Consider the following 17,409-nt stretch of genomic DNA (forward strand, 5'->3'; position numbering starts at 1 on the left):
GAATATTATCTGAGTGGCGGCAGATTAGGTAAAGGGGAGGTGCAACGAGACCTGGGTGTCAAGGTTCATTAGTCATTGAAAGTGGGCATGCAGGTACAGCAGGCGGTAAAGGCAGCAAATGGTATGTTGGCCTTCATAGCTAGGGGATTTCAGTATAGGAGCAGGGACGTCTTACTGCAGTTGTACAGGGCCTTGGTGAGGCCTCACCTGGAATATTGTGTTCAGTTTTGGTCTCCTAATCTGAGGAAGGATGCTCTTGCTATTGAGGGAGTGCAGCGAATGTTCACCAGACTGATTCCCGGGATGGCTGGACTGATATATGAGGAGAGACTGGATCAACTGGACCTTTATACACTGGAGTTTAGAAGGATGAGAGGGTATCTCAAAAACATATAAGATTCGGACGGGACTGGACAAGTTAGATGCGGGAAGAATGTTCCCGTTGTCGGGGAAGTCCAGAACCAGGGGACACAGTCTTAGGCTAAGGGATAGGCCATTTAGGACTGAGATGAGGAGAAACTTCTTCACTCAGAATTGTTAACATGTGGAATTCACTGCCGCAGAGAGTTGTTGATGCAAGTTCATTGGATATATTCAAGAGAGAGTTAGATATGGCCATTACGGCTCGGGGGATCAAGGGGTATGGAGAGAAAGCAGGAAAGGGGTACTGAGGGAATGATCAGCCATGATCTCAATGAATGGTGGTGCAGGCTTGAAGGGCCGAATGGCGTACTCCTACATCTATTTTCTATGTTTCTATATCATACAGATCTGAATGCACTCTGAAACATTCCATTTATTTTATTTGATCTATTATTATGCAAAGCTTATTCCTTCCACTTCAAATTTTTAATTTTATTTTCTCTTCTCTATGTAAATTATCTGTTCCATGTACCATGCACCTGCCCTTCAGCGAAGGTGCAGGTGGGATACCCAAGCCTCAGCTAATGCCACTCTGAAACTATGTTGGGAAGGGTGCAAAGGTTAAAACCTCATAATGGAAGTTCATACTGCAACAGATTAAGGATCTGCTGCAGTGCAGACTTAATCTAGTGATTAGCATAGAGTTTGGATCAGGTTGCTTCTAATACTAATTTCACCCCAAAATGTTCTTATAAAATAACACCCTTCGTCTAAAATAAACTTGTTTGAGCTTTCAAGTAAAAAGGTGGTTTCCATAAGCAAACTCTGGTGAAGTCAAACTTTCACCCTATACATGCTATAAATGAGATAGAGTTCACAAGATTAGCAGTTAACCTTTGATCGTGTCATTAGCCATATGTGGAATTGCCACCATCTTCTATTATTTGAAAAATGTCGAGGCTCATACTATCAAATTTATTTACAGGCTGATTATACTAAAGCAATAAAACACAAGATAAAATCAGCCCACAAGAATTGTATAATATCCTTCTTTAAATGTATTTCTTGTATGGCTTGATAACGGATATGATCTGACAGTGTAAACAATTATGTCTATTGCACTTCACTGCCACAGAAACAATAGGGCTTACCCAGAGATGAAGCTGGCTGAAGACAATCACATTTATATTGTCTATCTGTAGTCGATGTGAACTCGTATTTATAAGGCTTGCTGCTCCCAAGGTTTTTCAATGCTGCCAGTGCTCCACCTATTGGTGCTAGGCCAATCTACCAGTCAATATTAATAATACACACGTAGAAGATTTTTCTTTAAATTACATAACATTTGGGTGTAATTCTGCTCCCCAACTAATTTTAATTAAAAATTAACACTTAATTTCAGAATCACCCTCCAAACTTGAATAATGCTACAATCTAGAACTGGGGGTCATAATCTCAGGATAAGGGGTCGGTCATTTACGCGGTTAAGAAAGCAAATGGCATGTTGGCCTTCATAGCGAGGGGATTTGAGTACAGGGGCAGGGAGGTGTTGCTACAGTTGTACAGGGCCTTGGTGAGGCCACACCTGGAGTATTGTGTACAGTTTTGGTCTCCTAACTTGAGGAAGGACATTCTTGCTATTGAGGGAGTGCAGCGAAGGTTCACCAGACTGATTCCTGGGATGGCGGGACTGACCTATCAAGAAAGCCTGGATCAACTGGGCTTGTATTCACTGGAGTTCAGAAGAATGAGAGGGGACCTCATAGAAACGTTTAAAATTCTGACGGGTTTAGACAGGTTAGATGCAGGAAGAATGTTCCCAATGTTGGGGAAGTCCAGAACCAGGGGTAAGCCATTTAGGACCGAGATGAGGAGAAACTTCTTCACCCAGAGAGTGATGAACCTGTGGAATTCTCTACCACAGATAGTTGCTGAGGCAAATTCACTAAATATATTCAAAAAGGAGTTAGATGAAGTCCTTACTACTAGGGGGATCAAGGGGTATGGCGAGAAAGCAGGAATGGGGTACTGAAGTTGCATGTTCAGCCATGAACTCATTGAATGGCGGTGCAGGCTAGAAGGGCCGAATGGCCTACTCCTGCACCTATTTTCTATGTTTCTATGACAGAGATGAGGAGAAAATTCTTCACTTAGAAAGTTGTAATGGAAATCTCTACCCAGGGAACTATGGATACTCAGTCGTTGAGTATATTCAAGACTGAGATCAATAGACCTTTGGACTCTAAGGGAATTGAGGGATAAGAGGAGTTGAGGTCAAAGATCATCCATGATCTTATTAAATGGCGGAGCAGCCTTGAGGGACCGTATGGCCTATTCCTGCTCCTATTTATTATGCTCTTAACTCTCAGTACCATTCTGGTGAATCAATTCTGCAACCCCTCCAAGACCAATATATCTTTCCCAAGGTGTGGTGCTCAAATGAGATCGCAATACTCCAGTTGAGGTCTGACCAAGGTTCTATGCAACTGAAGTGTAACCTCCTCCCTTTTGTATTCCAACCCCAGTGAGATAAAGACCAACATTCCAGTAGCCTTTTTGATTGCTTTTTGTACCTGTCCACGAGCTTTTAATTGTGTATTTCGACTTTCAAATCTCTTTTTACTCCTCTATTTCTTAGTTTTGCACCATTTAGAAAATACCCTATTTTTGAGGGTCCAAAATGGATTACCTCACACTTGCCCACATTGCACTCCTTTTGCCAACTCACTTAATCTGTCCATGTCCCTTTGCAACTTGCTACTCCTATCTGCAGTATTTACTGTCCCTCCTAACTTAGTGTCATCTACAAACTTGGATATACAACACTCTATTAATGACTTGGATGAAGGAATAAATATGGTGAAAAGTTGAGGCCCCAGACCAGATCCTCGGGGAACACCATTTGTCACATCCTGTCGGTTTGACCACCATCCATATCTCCTACCAACCATCATCAGGCTAAGTGAGTGGGCAAAAATTGCAGATGGAGTATAATGTTGGAAAAAGTGTGGGACGAAGGGCATACTCCTGTTCCTATTTCTTCTGTTCTTATCAGCAACTCCCATGAACAATTGGAGATAGATGACAAAATGGTAAGGGGAGAGAGAAAATAAGATAGAGAAAAGGAACAAAAAGAAAGGAATTGAAAGCATATCCTGCGACTTAGCCATGGGCGATTCACTAGTGTGTGTGTATATATATATATATATATATATATATTTTATATTAGATAATTCTTCTACCTTTTGAGGTTCTTCTGTGGCAACTACCATCTCCTGATCAACAATACAGACAGGCAACCTGTTTGTCAATGCTACATTCTATATAGCCCATTAGAAAGTGCAAGAGAAATGCTAGTTAACTCACTCTGAATGATTTCTCATTAAAAAAATTATATATATATTTTAATCCAGGGTGCTATAGGTCCAGCCATTTAGAATATCAGCATCTTTGTAGCCTGGCACAAATTTCTGACAGTAGGTGGTATTGAAGGAAGCGGGTACAGAAGTGGGTAAACGTAATATTGCATCTGTCACAGTTCTCAATCTTGTATCACTGCAGATGTCAATAGAAGCAAATTTAAGGTGCATTATTTTACTCAGCAATGGAATAGTACAAGGTACCTAATCTGAAAATATCAAAAATACTACATTTTGTACATATTTATTTTAGCCAATTTTCGTTAAAGAACGTAAGAAATTGGAGCAGGAGTAGGCCAATTGGTCCTTCGAGCCTGCTCCGCCATTCAATAAGATCATGACTGATCTGATCATGGACTCAGCTTCACTTCCCTGCCCGTTCCCCATAACCCTTTACTCCCTTATCTCCACCTTAAATATATTCAATGACCCAGCCTCCACAGCTCTCTGGGGCAGAGAATGGCAACATTTACACCCCTCAGAGAAGAAATTCCTCCTCATCTCAGTTTCAAATGGGTGGCTCCTTATTCTGAGACTATGTCCCCTAGTTTCAGTTTCCCCTAGGAGTGGAAATATCCTCTCTGCATCCACCTTGTCAAGCCCCCTCATTATCTTACAGGATATATATCAATAGATCACCTCTCATTCTTTTGAACTCCAGTGTATAGGCCCAACCTACTCAATCTATCTTCTTAAGCCAACCCCCTCATTTCCAGAATCAACCTAGTGAACCTTCTCTGAACAGCCTCCAATGCAAGTATATCCTTCCTTAAATACGGAGACCAAAACTGTGCACAGTACTCTGTGGCCTCACCAATACCCTGTACAGTTGTAGCAGGAATTCTCTGCTTTTATACTCTATCCCCCTTGCAATAAAGGCCAACATTCCATTTGCCTTCCAGATTACTTGCTGTACCTGCATACTAACTTTGTGTTCATGCACAAGGAGGTCCGTCTGTACTGCAGCACTTTGCAATTTTTCTCCATTTAAATTATAATTTGATTTTCTATTACTTCTGCCAAAGTGGATAACTTCACATTTTCGCACATTATACTCCATCTGCCAAATTTTTGCCCACTCACTTGGCCTGTCTAAATCCCTTTGCAGATTTTTTGTGTCCTCCTCACAATTTGCTTTCTCACACATAGAAACATAGAAAATAGGTGTAGGAGTAGGCCATTCGCCCCTTCGAGCCTGCACCACCATCCAATGAGTTCATGGCTGATCATTCCTTCAGTATCCCTTTCCTGCTTTCTCTCCATACCTCTTGATCCCTTTAGCCGTAAGGGCCATATCTAACTCCCTCTTGAATATATCCAATGAACTGGCATCAACAACTCTCTGCGGCAGGGAATTCCACAGGTTAACAGCTTTCTGAGTGAAGAAGTTTCTCCTCATCTCAGTCCTAAATGGCCTGCCCCTTATCCTAAGACTGTGTCCTCTGGTTCTGGACTTCCCCAACATCGGGAACATTCTTCCTGCATCTAACCTGTCCAGTCGCATCAGAATCCTTTGTGTTTCTATGAGATCCCCTCTCATCCTTCTAAACTCCAGTGTAGAAAGGCCCAGTTGATCCAGTCTCTCCTCATATGTCAGTCTGGTGAACCTTCGCTGCACCCCCTCAATAGCAAGAACGTCCTTCCTCAGATTAGGAGACCAAAACTGAACACACTATTCCAGGTGAGGCTTCACCAAGGCCCTGTACAACTGCAGTAAGACTTCCCTGCTCTTTGTATCATCAGCAAACTTGGCTACATTACACTCAGTAACTTCATCCAAGTTATTAATATAGATTGTAAATAGTTGAGGATACCAGCACCGATCCCTGTGGCATCCCACTAGTCACTGTTTGCTAACTGGAAAATGACCCATTTATCCTCACTCTCTGTTTTGTTAGTTAGCCAATCCTCTATCCGTGCTAATATATTAACTCCAACCCCGTGAACTTTTATCTTGTGCAGTAACCTTTTATGTGGCACCTTATCAAATGCCTTCTGAAAATCCAAATACACCACATCCACTGGTTCCCCGTTATCTACCCTGTTCATTACAAACTCAAAGAACTCCAACAAATTTGTCAAACATGATTTCACTTTCATAAAGCCATGCTAACTCTGCTTGATTGAATCATGCTTTTCCAAATGTTCCGTTATTGCTTCCTTAATAATTGACTCCAGCATTTTCCAACAACAGATGTAAGCTAACTGGTGGTCTATATTTTCCTGTTTTTTGTCTGCCTCCTTTTTTTAAATAGGGGCGTGACATTTGCGGTTTTCCAATCTGCTGGGACCGCCCCAGAATACAGGGAATTTTGGTAGATTACAACCAAAGTATCCACTATCTCTGCAGCCACTTCTTTTAAGACACTTTAGTCCTATTATTTTACCGAGTACTGCTTCATTAGTGATAGTGATTCCATTAAGTTCCTCCCTCCCTATAGCCTCTTGATTATCCATTATTATGATGTGTTTTGTGTCTTCTACCGTGAAGACCGATTTAAAGACCTGTCCTTCTTGATTTAAGGTTACATTTCTGCCATAGCAGAATAAGTTATCGAATCATTGTGGGTGGTGAAGGGAATATCACTGGTGGCAAAATGTCGACATGCTTTTCAATCTGTCCGTTCTTCCTCAGAAAATGTTCAACCACTCTACATCTACACACAAGGAGAGTGAGTGTGTGTTATATGCATATATATATATATATATAGACAATTCATCAAAAAGCCACCTTCGGCACTTTGGAGTCATTGGCCCGTAATTTACAGTCAGTGACGAAGTTAAGAGGCTCGCTGCTGACATCGAAGAAAACTGCCCACAGCGAGAAGTTTACCTTTCTCGATATGGACTTGATTGTAGTGCAGTGTAATAGGAATCCCCAGCAAAGAAGCTGCAGTGACATCAACAAGGTGTCTAAGCATTGAGGAAATAAAACACACTGAATTATCTGCACTTTAAAAATAATTTTAAAGAGCGAATTAAAGTTTGGGACATACACTGGGGTTAAAAAATAGAAGCTGAAATATCATGAACCAACTTTTACATTTTGTTTATTGTAATTTTGATCATAATGGATAAATTTGATATTTCACAAATATAAAATTTAGTTTTTGAGGGCCAGCATCGTTGTTCAGCAGTTGATACGCCATTAAAAGTCCAGTTACACCTATTCTAACAAGGCTCAACATTTAATAGGGTATTAAACAGCGATAATGGTGCAGGAATCCCAAGTTTTCACTAGTTATATTGATTTCACCGATTGCCGACTATGCTGTGGGGGGAGGTGCCACAGCGCAGGCCATATCGGAGCAGTGAATGACTTAGGAATTAGATGCGCATGTGCTAAATCCTGAAGTTACGGTCAGCTTCAGAGGGATAATGACCACGAACTCTTGACAGTCGCCAACTTTACCCACCGCCAAATCCAGGCTATTGTATTTACGTGACAACAGTTGTACTACAATAAATCCTTTCTTGAATGTTTGGTTTTCAGTTAACAACACGCATCCTAGAAGCACATCAAAATGTCGCGCAGATGACACTGGTGGAAGGCAAGATGCGGTTCATCCAGGCATGGCAGTCTCTGCCAGAGTTTGGAGTTTCTTATTTTATAGTTAGGTAAGCGACACGAGACAGCAGGAACATTGTCAGTATGCCCTGCCAAAGCAAATCCAATACATTCATGTTAGAACATGCAAATGTAAATCCGTTAGAGCGAATGGCAAGTTTTATTTATTTTTTTACTTATAACTCCCACATTTTTCACTTTATCCAATGGAAATGAATATAGAACAAATATGTACAATGATCCTAATTAATGACATTTTTATATTAAGTTACATTCCTGGAAATAATACCACCCATTTCATAATTAAAACTTCACTATAAAACAGAACTGCTGCTCAAATCAGTCTGATTTAGTGCTATTCCTATTATCCAGGCCTTTCTCAATGATTCAGTGAATTTTATATCTTAAGTGAGGATGGGAATATATTCATACAAAAATACAAGTACTCAATTGCTGCAAATTTTAAGGCAGTTTATAAACTGTAAATACTAGTTAATTATGAAATCTCAATGCAGTTGGAGAAAAAGTTGAATTTAAATGTTCACAAATTAAATTAGTTTTATGTAGGATATCTTGAAGGAAAAATTGAATCAAGTATAGGTTTCCTGCTTTCTTCACAATAATTGTTTAATTTAAATTTTAAAATTTAAACGATTAAAAAAAATTACCCACGTTACTGAGGTATATTTAAGAACAGCAGCATAGCGAGGTAGACAATTTACCTCAATGCATTTTTTCTACATAACAAATAGGAGCAGGCTCTTCGAACTTGCTCCGGCATTCAATACGATCATGGCTGATCTTCTACCTCAACCTTCACCTTCCTGCACTAACCCCATATCCCTTGATTCATTTAGTATCCAAAAATTTATCGATCTCTGTCTTGAACATACTCAACGACGGAGTATCCACAGCTCCCTTGGGTAGAGAATTCCAAAGATTCACTACCCTCTGAGTGAATGCATTTCTCCCCATCTCAGTCCTAAATGGCTGATCTCTTATTGAGAGTCTGTGAGCCCTAGTTCTAGACTTCTCAGCCAGGGGAAACATCCTCCCAGCATCTACCCTGTTAAGCCCTTTAAGAATGTTGTGTGTTACAATTAGATCACCTATCATTCTTCTAAACTCTAGGGAATATAGGCTTAGTCTACTCAATCTCTTCTCATAGGGCAAAATCCCTCATCCCAGGAACCAGTCTACTGAACAATGCTTGCACTCCTTCTATGGCAATTATATCCTTCCATGAGTAAGGAGACCAAAACAGTACATAGTACTCCAGGTGTGGTCTCACCAAATTTCCAATATGTAGTAAGTTATATCTCCCTTTTCCTGCTATGAGTTGTTTGCCTGCCCACAAGCTATCTTCCATCAATACAGAGACACACAGCATGTTGACCGCCTGGTGTCATTACTGCCATAAATGACCCACTACAATGCCAGAGTAATTCTCCCTCTATGGCGAAGCATTTGACTTCTACTCGCTGCCTCCCTATAGCAACATAAATGAGACTAGGATCCCACTTTTGGGAGAATTGTCAGCACTAAATTGTATTGTACCGCTCCATGTATTGAGGCATGGCACCTCTTTCATTGTCTCAAGGGTGTTCCAACATTAAAGATCAAAACAATTTGTACATTAATATAAATCTTTCCAAATCCATCTGTTTTTTTTAGTTAAGACATTTGTGAGCATTTTTTTCTCGTATACAAAAATGTGCAACAGATCTCAAAAGTGATCAACAGCACACACTTTAATAGTATCCCTCGCTGCGAGTAAAGAATGCCTCTCGGCACTTTAAAATGGGGAAAGGAGGATGCTGTGCTGGAGGTTGGAAAAATTAATTGGGGGAACCAGACTTACATTAGAGAGAGGGTTTAAAAAAAATTATTTCCGGAATGTGGGCGTCGCTGGCAAGGCCAGCATTTATTGCCCATCCCTAATTGCTCTGGAGAAGGTGGTGGTGAGCCGCCTTCCTGAACCACTGCAGTCCATGTACTGAGGGTATTCCCACTTCACCGAGATGTACGAAAGCATGGGCTTTAGATTAAACATCCGTAAGATCCACGGCTTGGCCCTGGACAACTTTCCATACCTCGGGAGCCTATCAGCAGCAAGGGCAGACATTGCCTACAGTGTGCCAGCGCAGCCTTCGGTTGCCTGAGGAAAAGAGCGTTTGAAGACCAGGGCCTCAAATCTGGCACCAAGCTTATGGTCTACAGGGCTCCCTTAGAACTCACTTTAGAGTGGAAGCAAGTCTTCCTCAATCTCGGGGACTGCCTATGATGATGAGTGCTGTTAGGGAGGGAGTTGCACGATTTTGACCCAGCGACGATGAAGGAACAGCGATATATTTCCAGGTCAGGGTGGTGTGTAACTTGGAGGGCAACTTGCAGGTAATGGTGCTCCCATGTGCCTGCTGCTTTGTCCTTTTAGGTGGTAGAGGTAAAGTGTTTTGGTGGTGCTGCTGAAGATGCAGCAGTGCATTTTATAGATGGTATACACTGCAGCCATGCTGCGCCAGTGGTGGAGGGAGTAAATGCTTAAGCTGGTGGATGGGGTGCCAATCAAGCGGGCTGCTTTGTCCTGGATGGTGTCGAGCTTCTTGAGTGTTGTTGGAGCTATACTCATCCAGGCAATTGGAGAGTATTCTATCACACTCCTGCCTTGTAGATGGTGGAAAGGCTTTGCGGAGTTAGGTGGTGAGACACTCGCCACAGAATGCCCAACCTCTGACCCGCTCTTGTTGCTCCAGTATTAATGTAGCTGGTCCAGATAAGTTTCTGGTCAATGGTGACCCCTAGGATATTGATGGTAGGGGATTCGGCTAGTGTAATCCCATTGAATGTCAAGGGGAGGTAGTTAGACTCTCGCTTGTTGGAAATAGTTATTGCCTGGCACTTGTGTGGCGCGAATGCTGCTTGTCACTTTTCAGCCCAAGCCTGAATGTCGCCCAGGTCTTGCTGCAGTGGGCCTGAGCAGGAGCTCCTCCTTGATAAAGTGCAACGTCCCCACCAATCCCTGGCCCAAGACCGCCCAAAGTGGAGGAAGAGCATCTGAGAGGACGTTGAACACCTAGTGTCTCGTCGCCAAGAGCATGCGGAAATCAAGCGCAGACAGCGGAAGGAGCGTGTGCCAAACCAGGCTCCCCACCCACCCTTTCCTTCAACCACTGTTTGTCCCACCTGTGACAGAGACTAATTCCCGCATTGGACTGTACAGTCACCTGAGAACTCATTTTGAGTGAAAGCAAGTCATCCTCGATTTCAAGGGATTGCCTATGATGATGATGCATGCGGGCATGGACTCCTTCATTTTCTGAGGAGTTGCGAATGGAACTGAACACTCCAATCATCAGCGAGTATCCCCACTTCTGACCTTATGATGGAGGGAAGGTCATTGGGCCTAGGACACTGCCCTGAAGAACTCCTGCAGCGATGTCCTGAGGCTGAATGATAGACCTCCAACAACCACAGCCATCTTCCTTTGATATGGTATGACTCTAGCCAGTGAAGAGTTTTTCCTCTGATTCCCATTGACTTTAATTTTACTAGGGCTCTTTGATGCCACACTTGGTCAAGGACAGTCACTCTCCTCAGCTCTGGAATTCAGCTCTTTTGTCCATGTTTGGACCAAGGCTATAATGAGGTCTGGAGTCGAGTGGTCATGATGGAACCCAAACTGAGCATCGGTGAGCAGGTTATTAGTAAGTGCCACTTGATAGTACTGTCGACAACACCTTCCATCACTTTGCTGATGATTTGAGAGGGCGGTAATTGGCCGGTTTAGCTTTGTCCTGCTTTTTGTGGGCAAGACATACCTGGGCAGTTTTCCACCATGTTGGGTAGGTGCCAATGTTTTAGCTGTACTGGAACAACTTGGCTCGAGGCACAGCAAGTTCTGTAGCATGTCTTCAGCACAACAGCCAGGATGTTGTCAGGGCCCATAGCCTTTGCTGTATCCAGTGCGCTCAGCCGCTTCTTGATATCACGTGGCGTGAATCAAATTGGCCAAAGACTGGTTTCTGTGATGGTGGGGATCATAGGAGGTGGCTGATATGGATCATCTACTCGGCATTTCTGGCTGAAGATGGTTGCAAATGCTTCAGCCTTGTCTTCTACACTTGTGGGTTGGGCTCTGCCATCATTGAGGATCGGAGATTTATGGGCGATCCTCTTCCCGTTAGTTGTTTAATTGTCCACCACCATTCATGACTGGATGTTGTAGGATTGCAGAGCTTTGATCTGATCCGTTGATTGTGGGATCGCTTAGCTCTATTTATAGCATGTTGCTTAGTCCTGTGTTGCAGCTTTCCCAGACTGCTACCTCATTTTTAGGTACACCTGGCATGCTCTTCTGCACTCCTTATTGAACCAGGTTTGATCACCTGGCTTGATGGTAATGGTAGAATGAGGGATATGCCGGCCATGAGGTTACAGATTATGGTGAAATACAATTCTGCTGATGGCCCACAGCGTCTCATGGATGCCCAGGTTTGAGCTGCTCGATCTGTTCTGAATCTCTCTCATTTAACACGATGGTGTCTGCAGTGTGAAGACGGGACTTCGTCTCCACAGTGACAGTATCGGTAGCAGTGATCACCGCACAGTCATGGACAGATGCATCTGCGACAGGTAGGTTTTTCCCTCATGTTGGTTCTCTCACCACCTGCTGCAAGTCCAGACTGGCAGCTACATCCGTTAGGACTCGGCCAGTAGTGGTGCTACCGAGCCACTCCTGGTGATGGAAATTGAAGTGCCCCACCTAGAGTACATTCTGTGCCCTTGCTACCCTGAGTGCTCTTCCAAGGGGTGTTTAACATGGAGCAGTACTTATTGATTCATCAGCTGAGGGAGGGCGGGTAGGTAGTAATGAGCAGGAGGTTTCCTTGCCTATGCTTGGAAGTCCGGAGTCAATGTTGAGGACTCCCAGGGCCACTCTCTCCTGACTATACCACTGTGCTGCCACCTCGGGTGGGTAAAATACCAGGAATGGTGATGGAGGAGTCTGGGACAAAAGGTATGACTATGTCACGCAGTTATTTGACTAGTCTGTGGGACAGCTCGCCCAATTTTGTCCCCAGATGTTTATGAAGAGGACTTTGCAGGGTCGACTCGGCTGGGAGTGCCGTTGTCGTGTCCGAAGCCAGTGCTGGGTGGGCCGTCTGGTTTTATTGTTTCGTGTAGCTGTTTGTTACAACTGAGTGGCTTGCTAAGAGTCAACCACGTTGATGTTGGTCTGGCGTCACAAAAAGGCCAGACCAGGTAAGGATGGCAGATTTCCTTCCTAAAAGGACATTAGTGAACCAGATAAGTTTTTGACGACAATTCGGTAGTATCATGGTCATCACTAACTTTTTTTAAATTTGAGATTTATTTAATTAAGTGAATTTAAATTCCCCAACTGCCGTGGTGAGTTTTGAACTCACTTATTACTAGTCCAGTAACATAACCACTATGTTACCGTTTCCACGAGATGATTGAAGGAAGGGAGCGAAGCAGCAAGACAAGTGTCTTGAGAGCACAGTTCCAAAGTGCAGGGGTTATAGTGACAAAGAATAATCCTGGATGGTGAGTGGGGGAACTGGGGACAAGTAGTAAACCAGAGCTGGTGAGGCAGAAGGTGTACAGAAGACTACTCAGATATGGTGGGATGTAACTCTGGGAATTTGAAAATTAGGGCAAGGAATTTGTCAATATTCTAGAGCCAGTGGATTTTGACAAGATGGGTACAGATGAGGAAAATCATCCATCCAGAAAGACCCAAAAGTCAGTCACCTTGTTTGACTTTGGGCTCTCTCCCAATTCTTTTTGTAATCACAACAAATGCAGTTTCTAGAGCCGAATGATCAGAAATGTACACCATTTTTATCCTTTTTACTATCATTTTGCACCAAATGTTATTCCTGCTACTCACCAAACACTCCTTTCCTCTTCAAAAAAGATGAAACACAATGCTGTAAGAACACGTTACTTTACTACAGAAAGATTATAAAGCAGATAATTCAGAGTACAATACTTGACTTGAAACCTACTTTAATATGTTTCCACAAACAAAATAATAAAATGTCTAAAATTTGAAGCATTTTTTTTTTCCAGAATCTTTTAGCAGTGGAGGCTATTTCCGCTTTGGGCACTATCAGAAAACTAGCGATTGCAGATTGACCAGCTGTTGTTATACACCCAATTTTCCTTTCCATTGAAGTAATTTACCCCCAATGTCTTTGAAGATTGGAGTACCATTTCTTCAGTGTAATATGGAATCACTAAATTGAAGCAAGCACTTGTATTTCTCCACACAGCCTTTTGGGAATCCAAATCAAAGCAATCCTCCCACACAGACATGATTTTTAAATCAATTTTTGCATTTGGGCAGATCGAGCACAAATTGTTGCTTTTTGGCATTTGGATAGTTTTGTTATCTTTTAACAGCCGACCGGTCTATCAAATATCTTAGTCCCAAGAATTACTCTTTGTGACCTTGATCCATTTGCAAGATTTGCATGCATTCAGTGTTTCAAAAACAGAAGAGAATTTCGAATGTATTTAAAATTGTAGTGACTTCCATCTGGGAGACTGGGTGGTAGCCTTACCTCCCGAAACTAACAGACAGAGTTGGGTATTGATTTACAGCGTACAAAATTTTATCTTAAATTCACTAAGTCGGCCTGATCAAAAAATTTCATACCAAATGGATATAATGGGCGATTTTAGTTTGAAGCTCAATCTCCTTTCCTCTTCAAAAAAGGTGGAAAACACCATGCTGCAAGATTGCTTGCGTCTTTCCTCCCCCACATCATTCAATTGTTTATTTCAAGGTTTTTATCGCCATTATAGTACTTTCTGATGCATTCCGTGTATTGATCACTGTTACCCAACATCAGTCCTAGATTTACCTTTTATCTATTTGACCCTGTTGAATCAGTGCCCCCTTGTCCTGCTGTCATGATCTAATTTGTAGTGTTCCAAGATTTTCCTTTTCATTGCCATTTATTATCTTGCATGACTCCCTAAGCACGAGACTCCCAAAGCAATTGCTTCATGCAGAGCTCCTTCATGGCAAACGAGCCAAAGCGGAAACGTTACAAGGACTCCCTCAAAGCCTCCCTGATGAAGTGAGACATCACCACTGACACCTGGGAGTCCCTGGCTGAAGACCGCCCTAGGTGGAGAAAGTGCATCCGGGAGAACGTTGAGCTCTTTGAATTTCAATGCCGCGAGCATGAAGAGGTCAGGCGCGGGCAGCGTGTGGTACATCAGTCCCACCCCTTCCCCCGCCAAATGACTGTCTCACCTGTGACAAGGTCTGTGGCTCTCGTATTGGACTGTTCAGCCACCAAAGAACTCACTTTAAGAGTGGAAGCAAGTCTTCCTCAATTCCGAGGGACTGCCTATGATGATTATCTTGCATACCTCTATAATATGAAGTCTCAATCACCACCTTCAGGGCAGGAAAGCTCAAGTTTCTCCACTTATCCTCATTAATCAGTTCTTTAACAGTATTGATCAATTTCGTGGCTAGTTTCTACACTACCTGCTTGAATTTTTCCCTTTTATCTCATTCACCAGAACTAAACAGTACTCAAAAGTATGGTCTAGCCAGAGCATGACACATTTTCAGCATTACTTCTTACAATGTGTACTCCTGTTTTGACTATATAATTGTGTTCTATTTGACTTGTTGATTGCTACTGTGCAGTGATTTGATTATATTGAGCGTCAAATCTATTAAAATGTCGTCTCTTTCACCATCATTCGTGGAATACTTACGGCATTTATTCTTTCTGCTTGCATGCAGTACTTTACACTTGTTTCCATATTAAAGTTCACTGGCCACTATTTCGTTCATTTTAGACAGGGTGATGTATGTGGAAGATTTGTACAAGAGGGGACTGAATTAAATTGTGTTTGTGAATTAATGCATGAATTGGAAGTAGGCAATGAATATTGAGGATGCATGTCACCTACTTCAGTCTGAATAGGTAGCTGGGCAAATCGGTGAAGTTGAAACCAGCAGCAGGCAGGTGTTGGCCAAAACGGAGGATTGCTTCAGATTTGCCAATGTTGTGCTGAAGGAAATTTCAGATCATGCAAGATTGATGTTAATCAGTAGGATTCCACGCAATGGTTTCCATACACAAACACAATCTCCTTATCTTAATCTGCACATTTTAGCCTCATTAAATTTGAACATCTTTCACGGTACTGTTGTAATATGTAAATTCAAATTGCATCCAGAAATCCGTACTTAAGGCTCAGTTAAGGAGGCTTCTTAGTCCATAAATAAGTTATACTTAAATAAAATATTCAAGACTATTGCCCATAAAGAAAAATACTGTAGAATCCTTATGTTTGTAGTACTTAAAATTTGTTAAGGATGTTATGAGATAGCATCTTTATTTTGAAAGTAAATTTGGTACTTATTTAGACCAATTGCCCACATCTATAGATTCAGAGGAACCAAGAAGGATGAACTGTTGGGGGTTTCCTACAACCGATTAATAAGAATAGATATGACAACAAGAGATCCCATCATAACGTGGAGATACAGCAACATAAAGCAGTGGAATGTCAACTGGGAAATCAGACAGGTGAGTTACAAGTATCATCTCAATCTCAGAAATAATTTGGCATAACACAAACCAATCAAGAGACTCTTTACCAGTTCTTTGCTAATGCCATTCTATAACCAAGCACTGGGATGTGTGCAAGAACTATTAACAGATGCTCCTCTTTTCTATCACAAAGCATCTGATCTCTAATGTCTCTTCCTCATAATTCCATGGATTGTTCTAATTTTTAAAATCAAACAAATCTTTTAGATTAAACTTGGAGTTAAATGTGATTTTATTGAATGCAATCATGAAAAATTACAGAGCATTTTGTATATAGTACCTCTTCTTGGTAAATCTTACGCTATCTTTCACAGATTTAAAAAGTTTATATTTCTATGTAAATCCTACAGTTTACGATTACTCTTGATAAAATTACAATTTTGGATATTTATTTGTCTGTAAAACAAGTAACTAGGAGCTTGAAACTTAGGAAATACCATATCAGAAGTGACTGCATCACTCAAGCTCCACACGTCTACTACACTTTAACAGCAAAATAGGAACAAAGCCATCATTTTGATTGAAAGCTTTTACAAATGTAATGCTTGCCACAGAATGATGGATAGTGCTAAATTACACTTCTAAGATGTAAATAATCTTCTTACAGACATTTATTAAGGAACAAAGTTGGAAATTTTTAAGCACAAGTATTTGTGTAGGTCCACAAAAATGTGGATAATCGTTTTAAGTACCATTAGCTCTGTCTGATAAAACATGTTTGAATTGTTTGAAAAAAAAGGATATGGAATCATTGGTCTTATAAACCGAGTCATAGAATACAAAAGCAAGGAAATTATGCTAAACCTTGATAATACTTCAACTGTGGCCTAACCAGTGATTTGTGTCCAATTCTGGGCACCACACTTTAGGAAGGATTTCAAGGCCTTTGAGGAGGGTACAGAGGAGATATACAAGAATGGTACCAGGGATGCAGGACTTCAGTTACATGGATAAACTAGAGATGCTGGGCTTGTTCTCCTTAGAGCAGAGAAGGTCAAGGGTAGATTTGATAGAGATAAAATCATAAAGGGTTTTGATTTAATTATGATCTGGAATGCACGGCTGAGAGAGTGGTGGAAGCAGATTTAATAACAATTTTCAAAAGGAAATTGAATAATTACTTGGAGGGGAATATTTGCCGGGATTAGGACTAATTGGGTGGCTTCCTTCTGATGACCTCATTCAACAAATTTTACAGGAAGCATAGAACATAATTCTGATTAAAGTGAATTTATAATATTTTAAAGTCAACCTGTGAAGAAGGATTAGATCTCCAAATGTTTTTAAACAGGCTAGGAACATCCACTTACATGACTGCTGGGTGATAAGTTATTGCAAAATTCTAGAAGAGACAGCGCCATCTACTGGAAAGTTACTGAACCTAGTTGTATACAAGAAACATTTGAAAGGAAATTGCTGTATGATCTCAAAACTGCTAATAATCTGT

General features: G+C 41.6%; 1 protein-coding gene across 2 annotated transcripts in view; it reads left to right on the forward strand.

Annotated features, from left to right (window-relative positions):
- fermt1 (FERM domain containing kindlin 1) overlaps positions 1-17,409 on the forward strand; it is a 139,156-nt gene that overhangs the window by 121,151 nt on the left and 596 nt on the right. For both annotated transcript variants that reach the window (XM_070888783.1, XM_070888784.1), the window contains exons 13-14: positions 7,276-7,400; positions 15,797-15,938. In XM_070888783.1, the coding sequence (XP_070744884.1) occupies positions 7,276-7,400; positions 15,797-15,938 (267 nt within the window). The remainder of the gene's footprint in view (positions 1-7,275; positions 7,401-15,796; positions 15,939-17,409) is intronic.

This window comes from Pristiophorus japonicus, chromosome 9, assembly GCF_044704955.1.
Source record: "Pristiophorus japonicus isolate sPriJap1 chromosome 9, sPriJap1.hap1, whole genome shotgun sequence".
Lineage (NCBI taxonomy): Eukaryota > Metazoa > Chordata > Chondrichthyes > Pristiophoridae > Pristiophorus > Pristiophorus japonicus.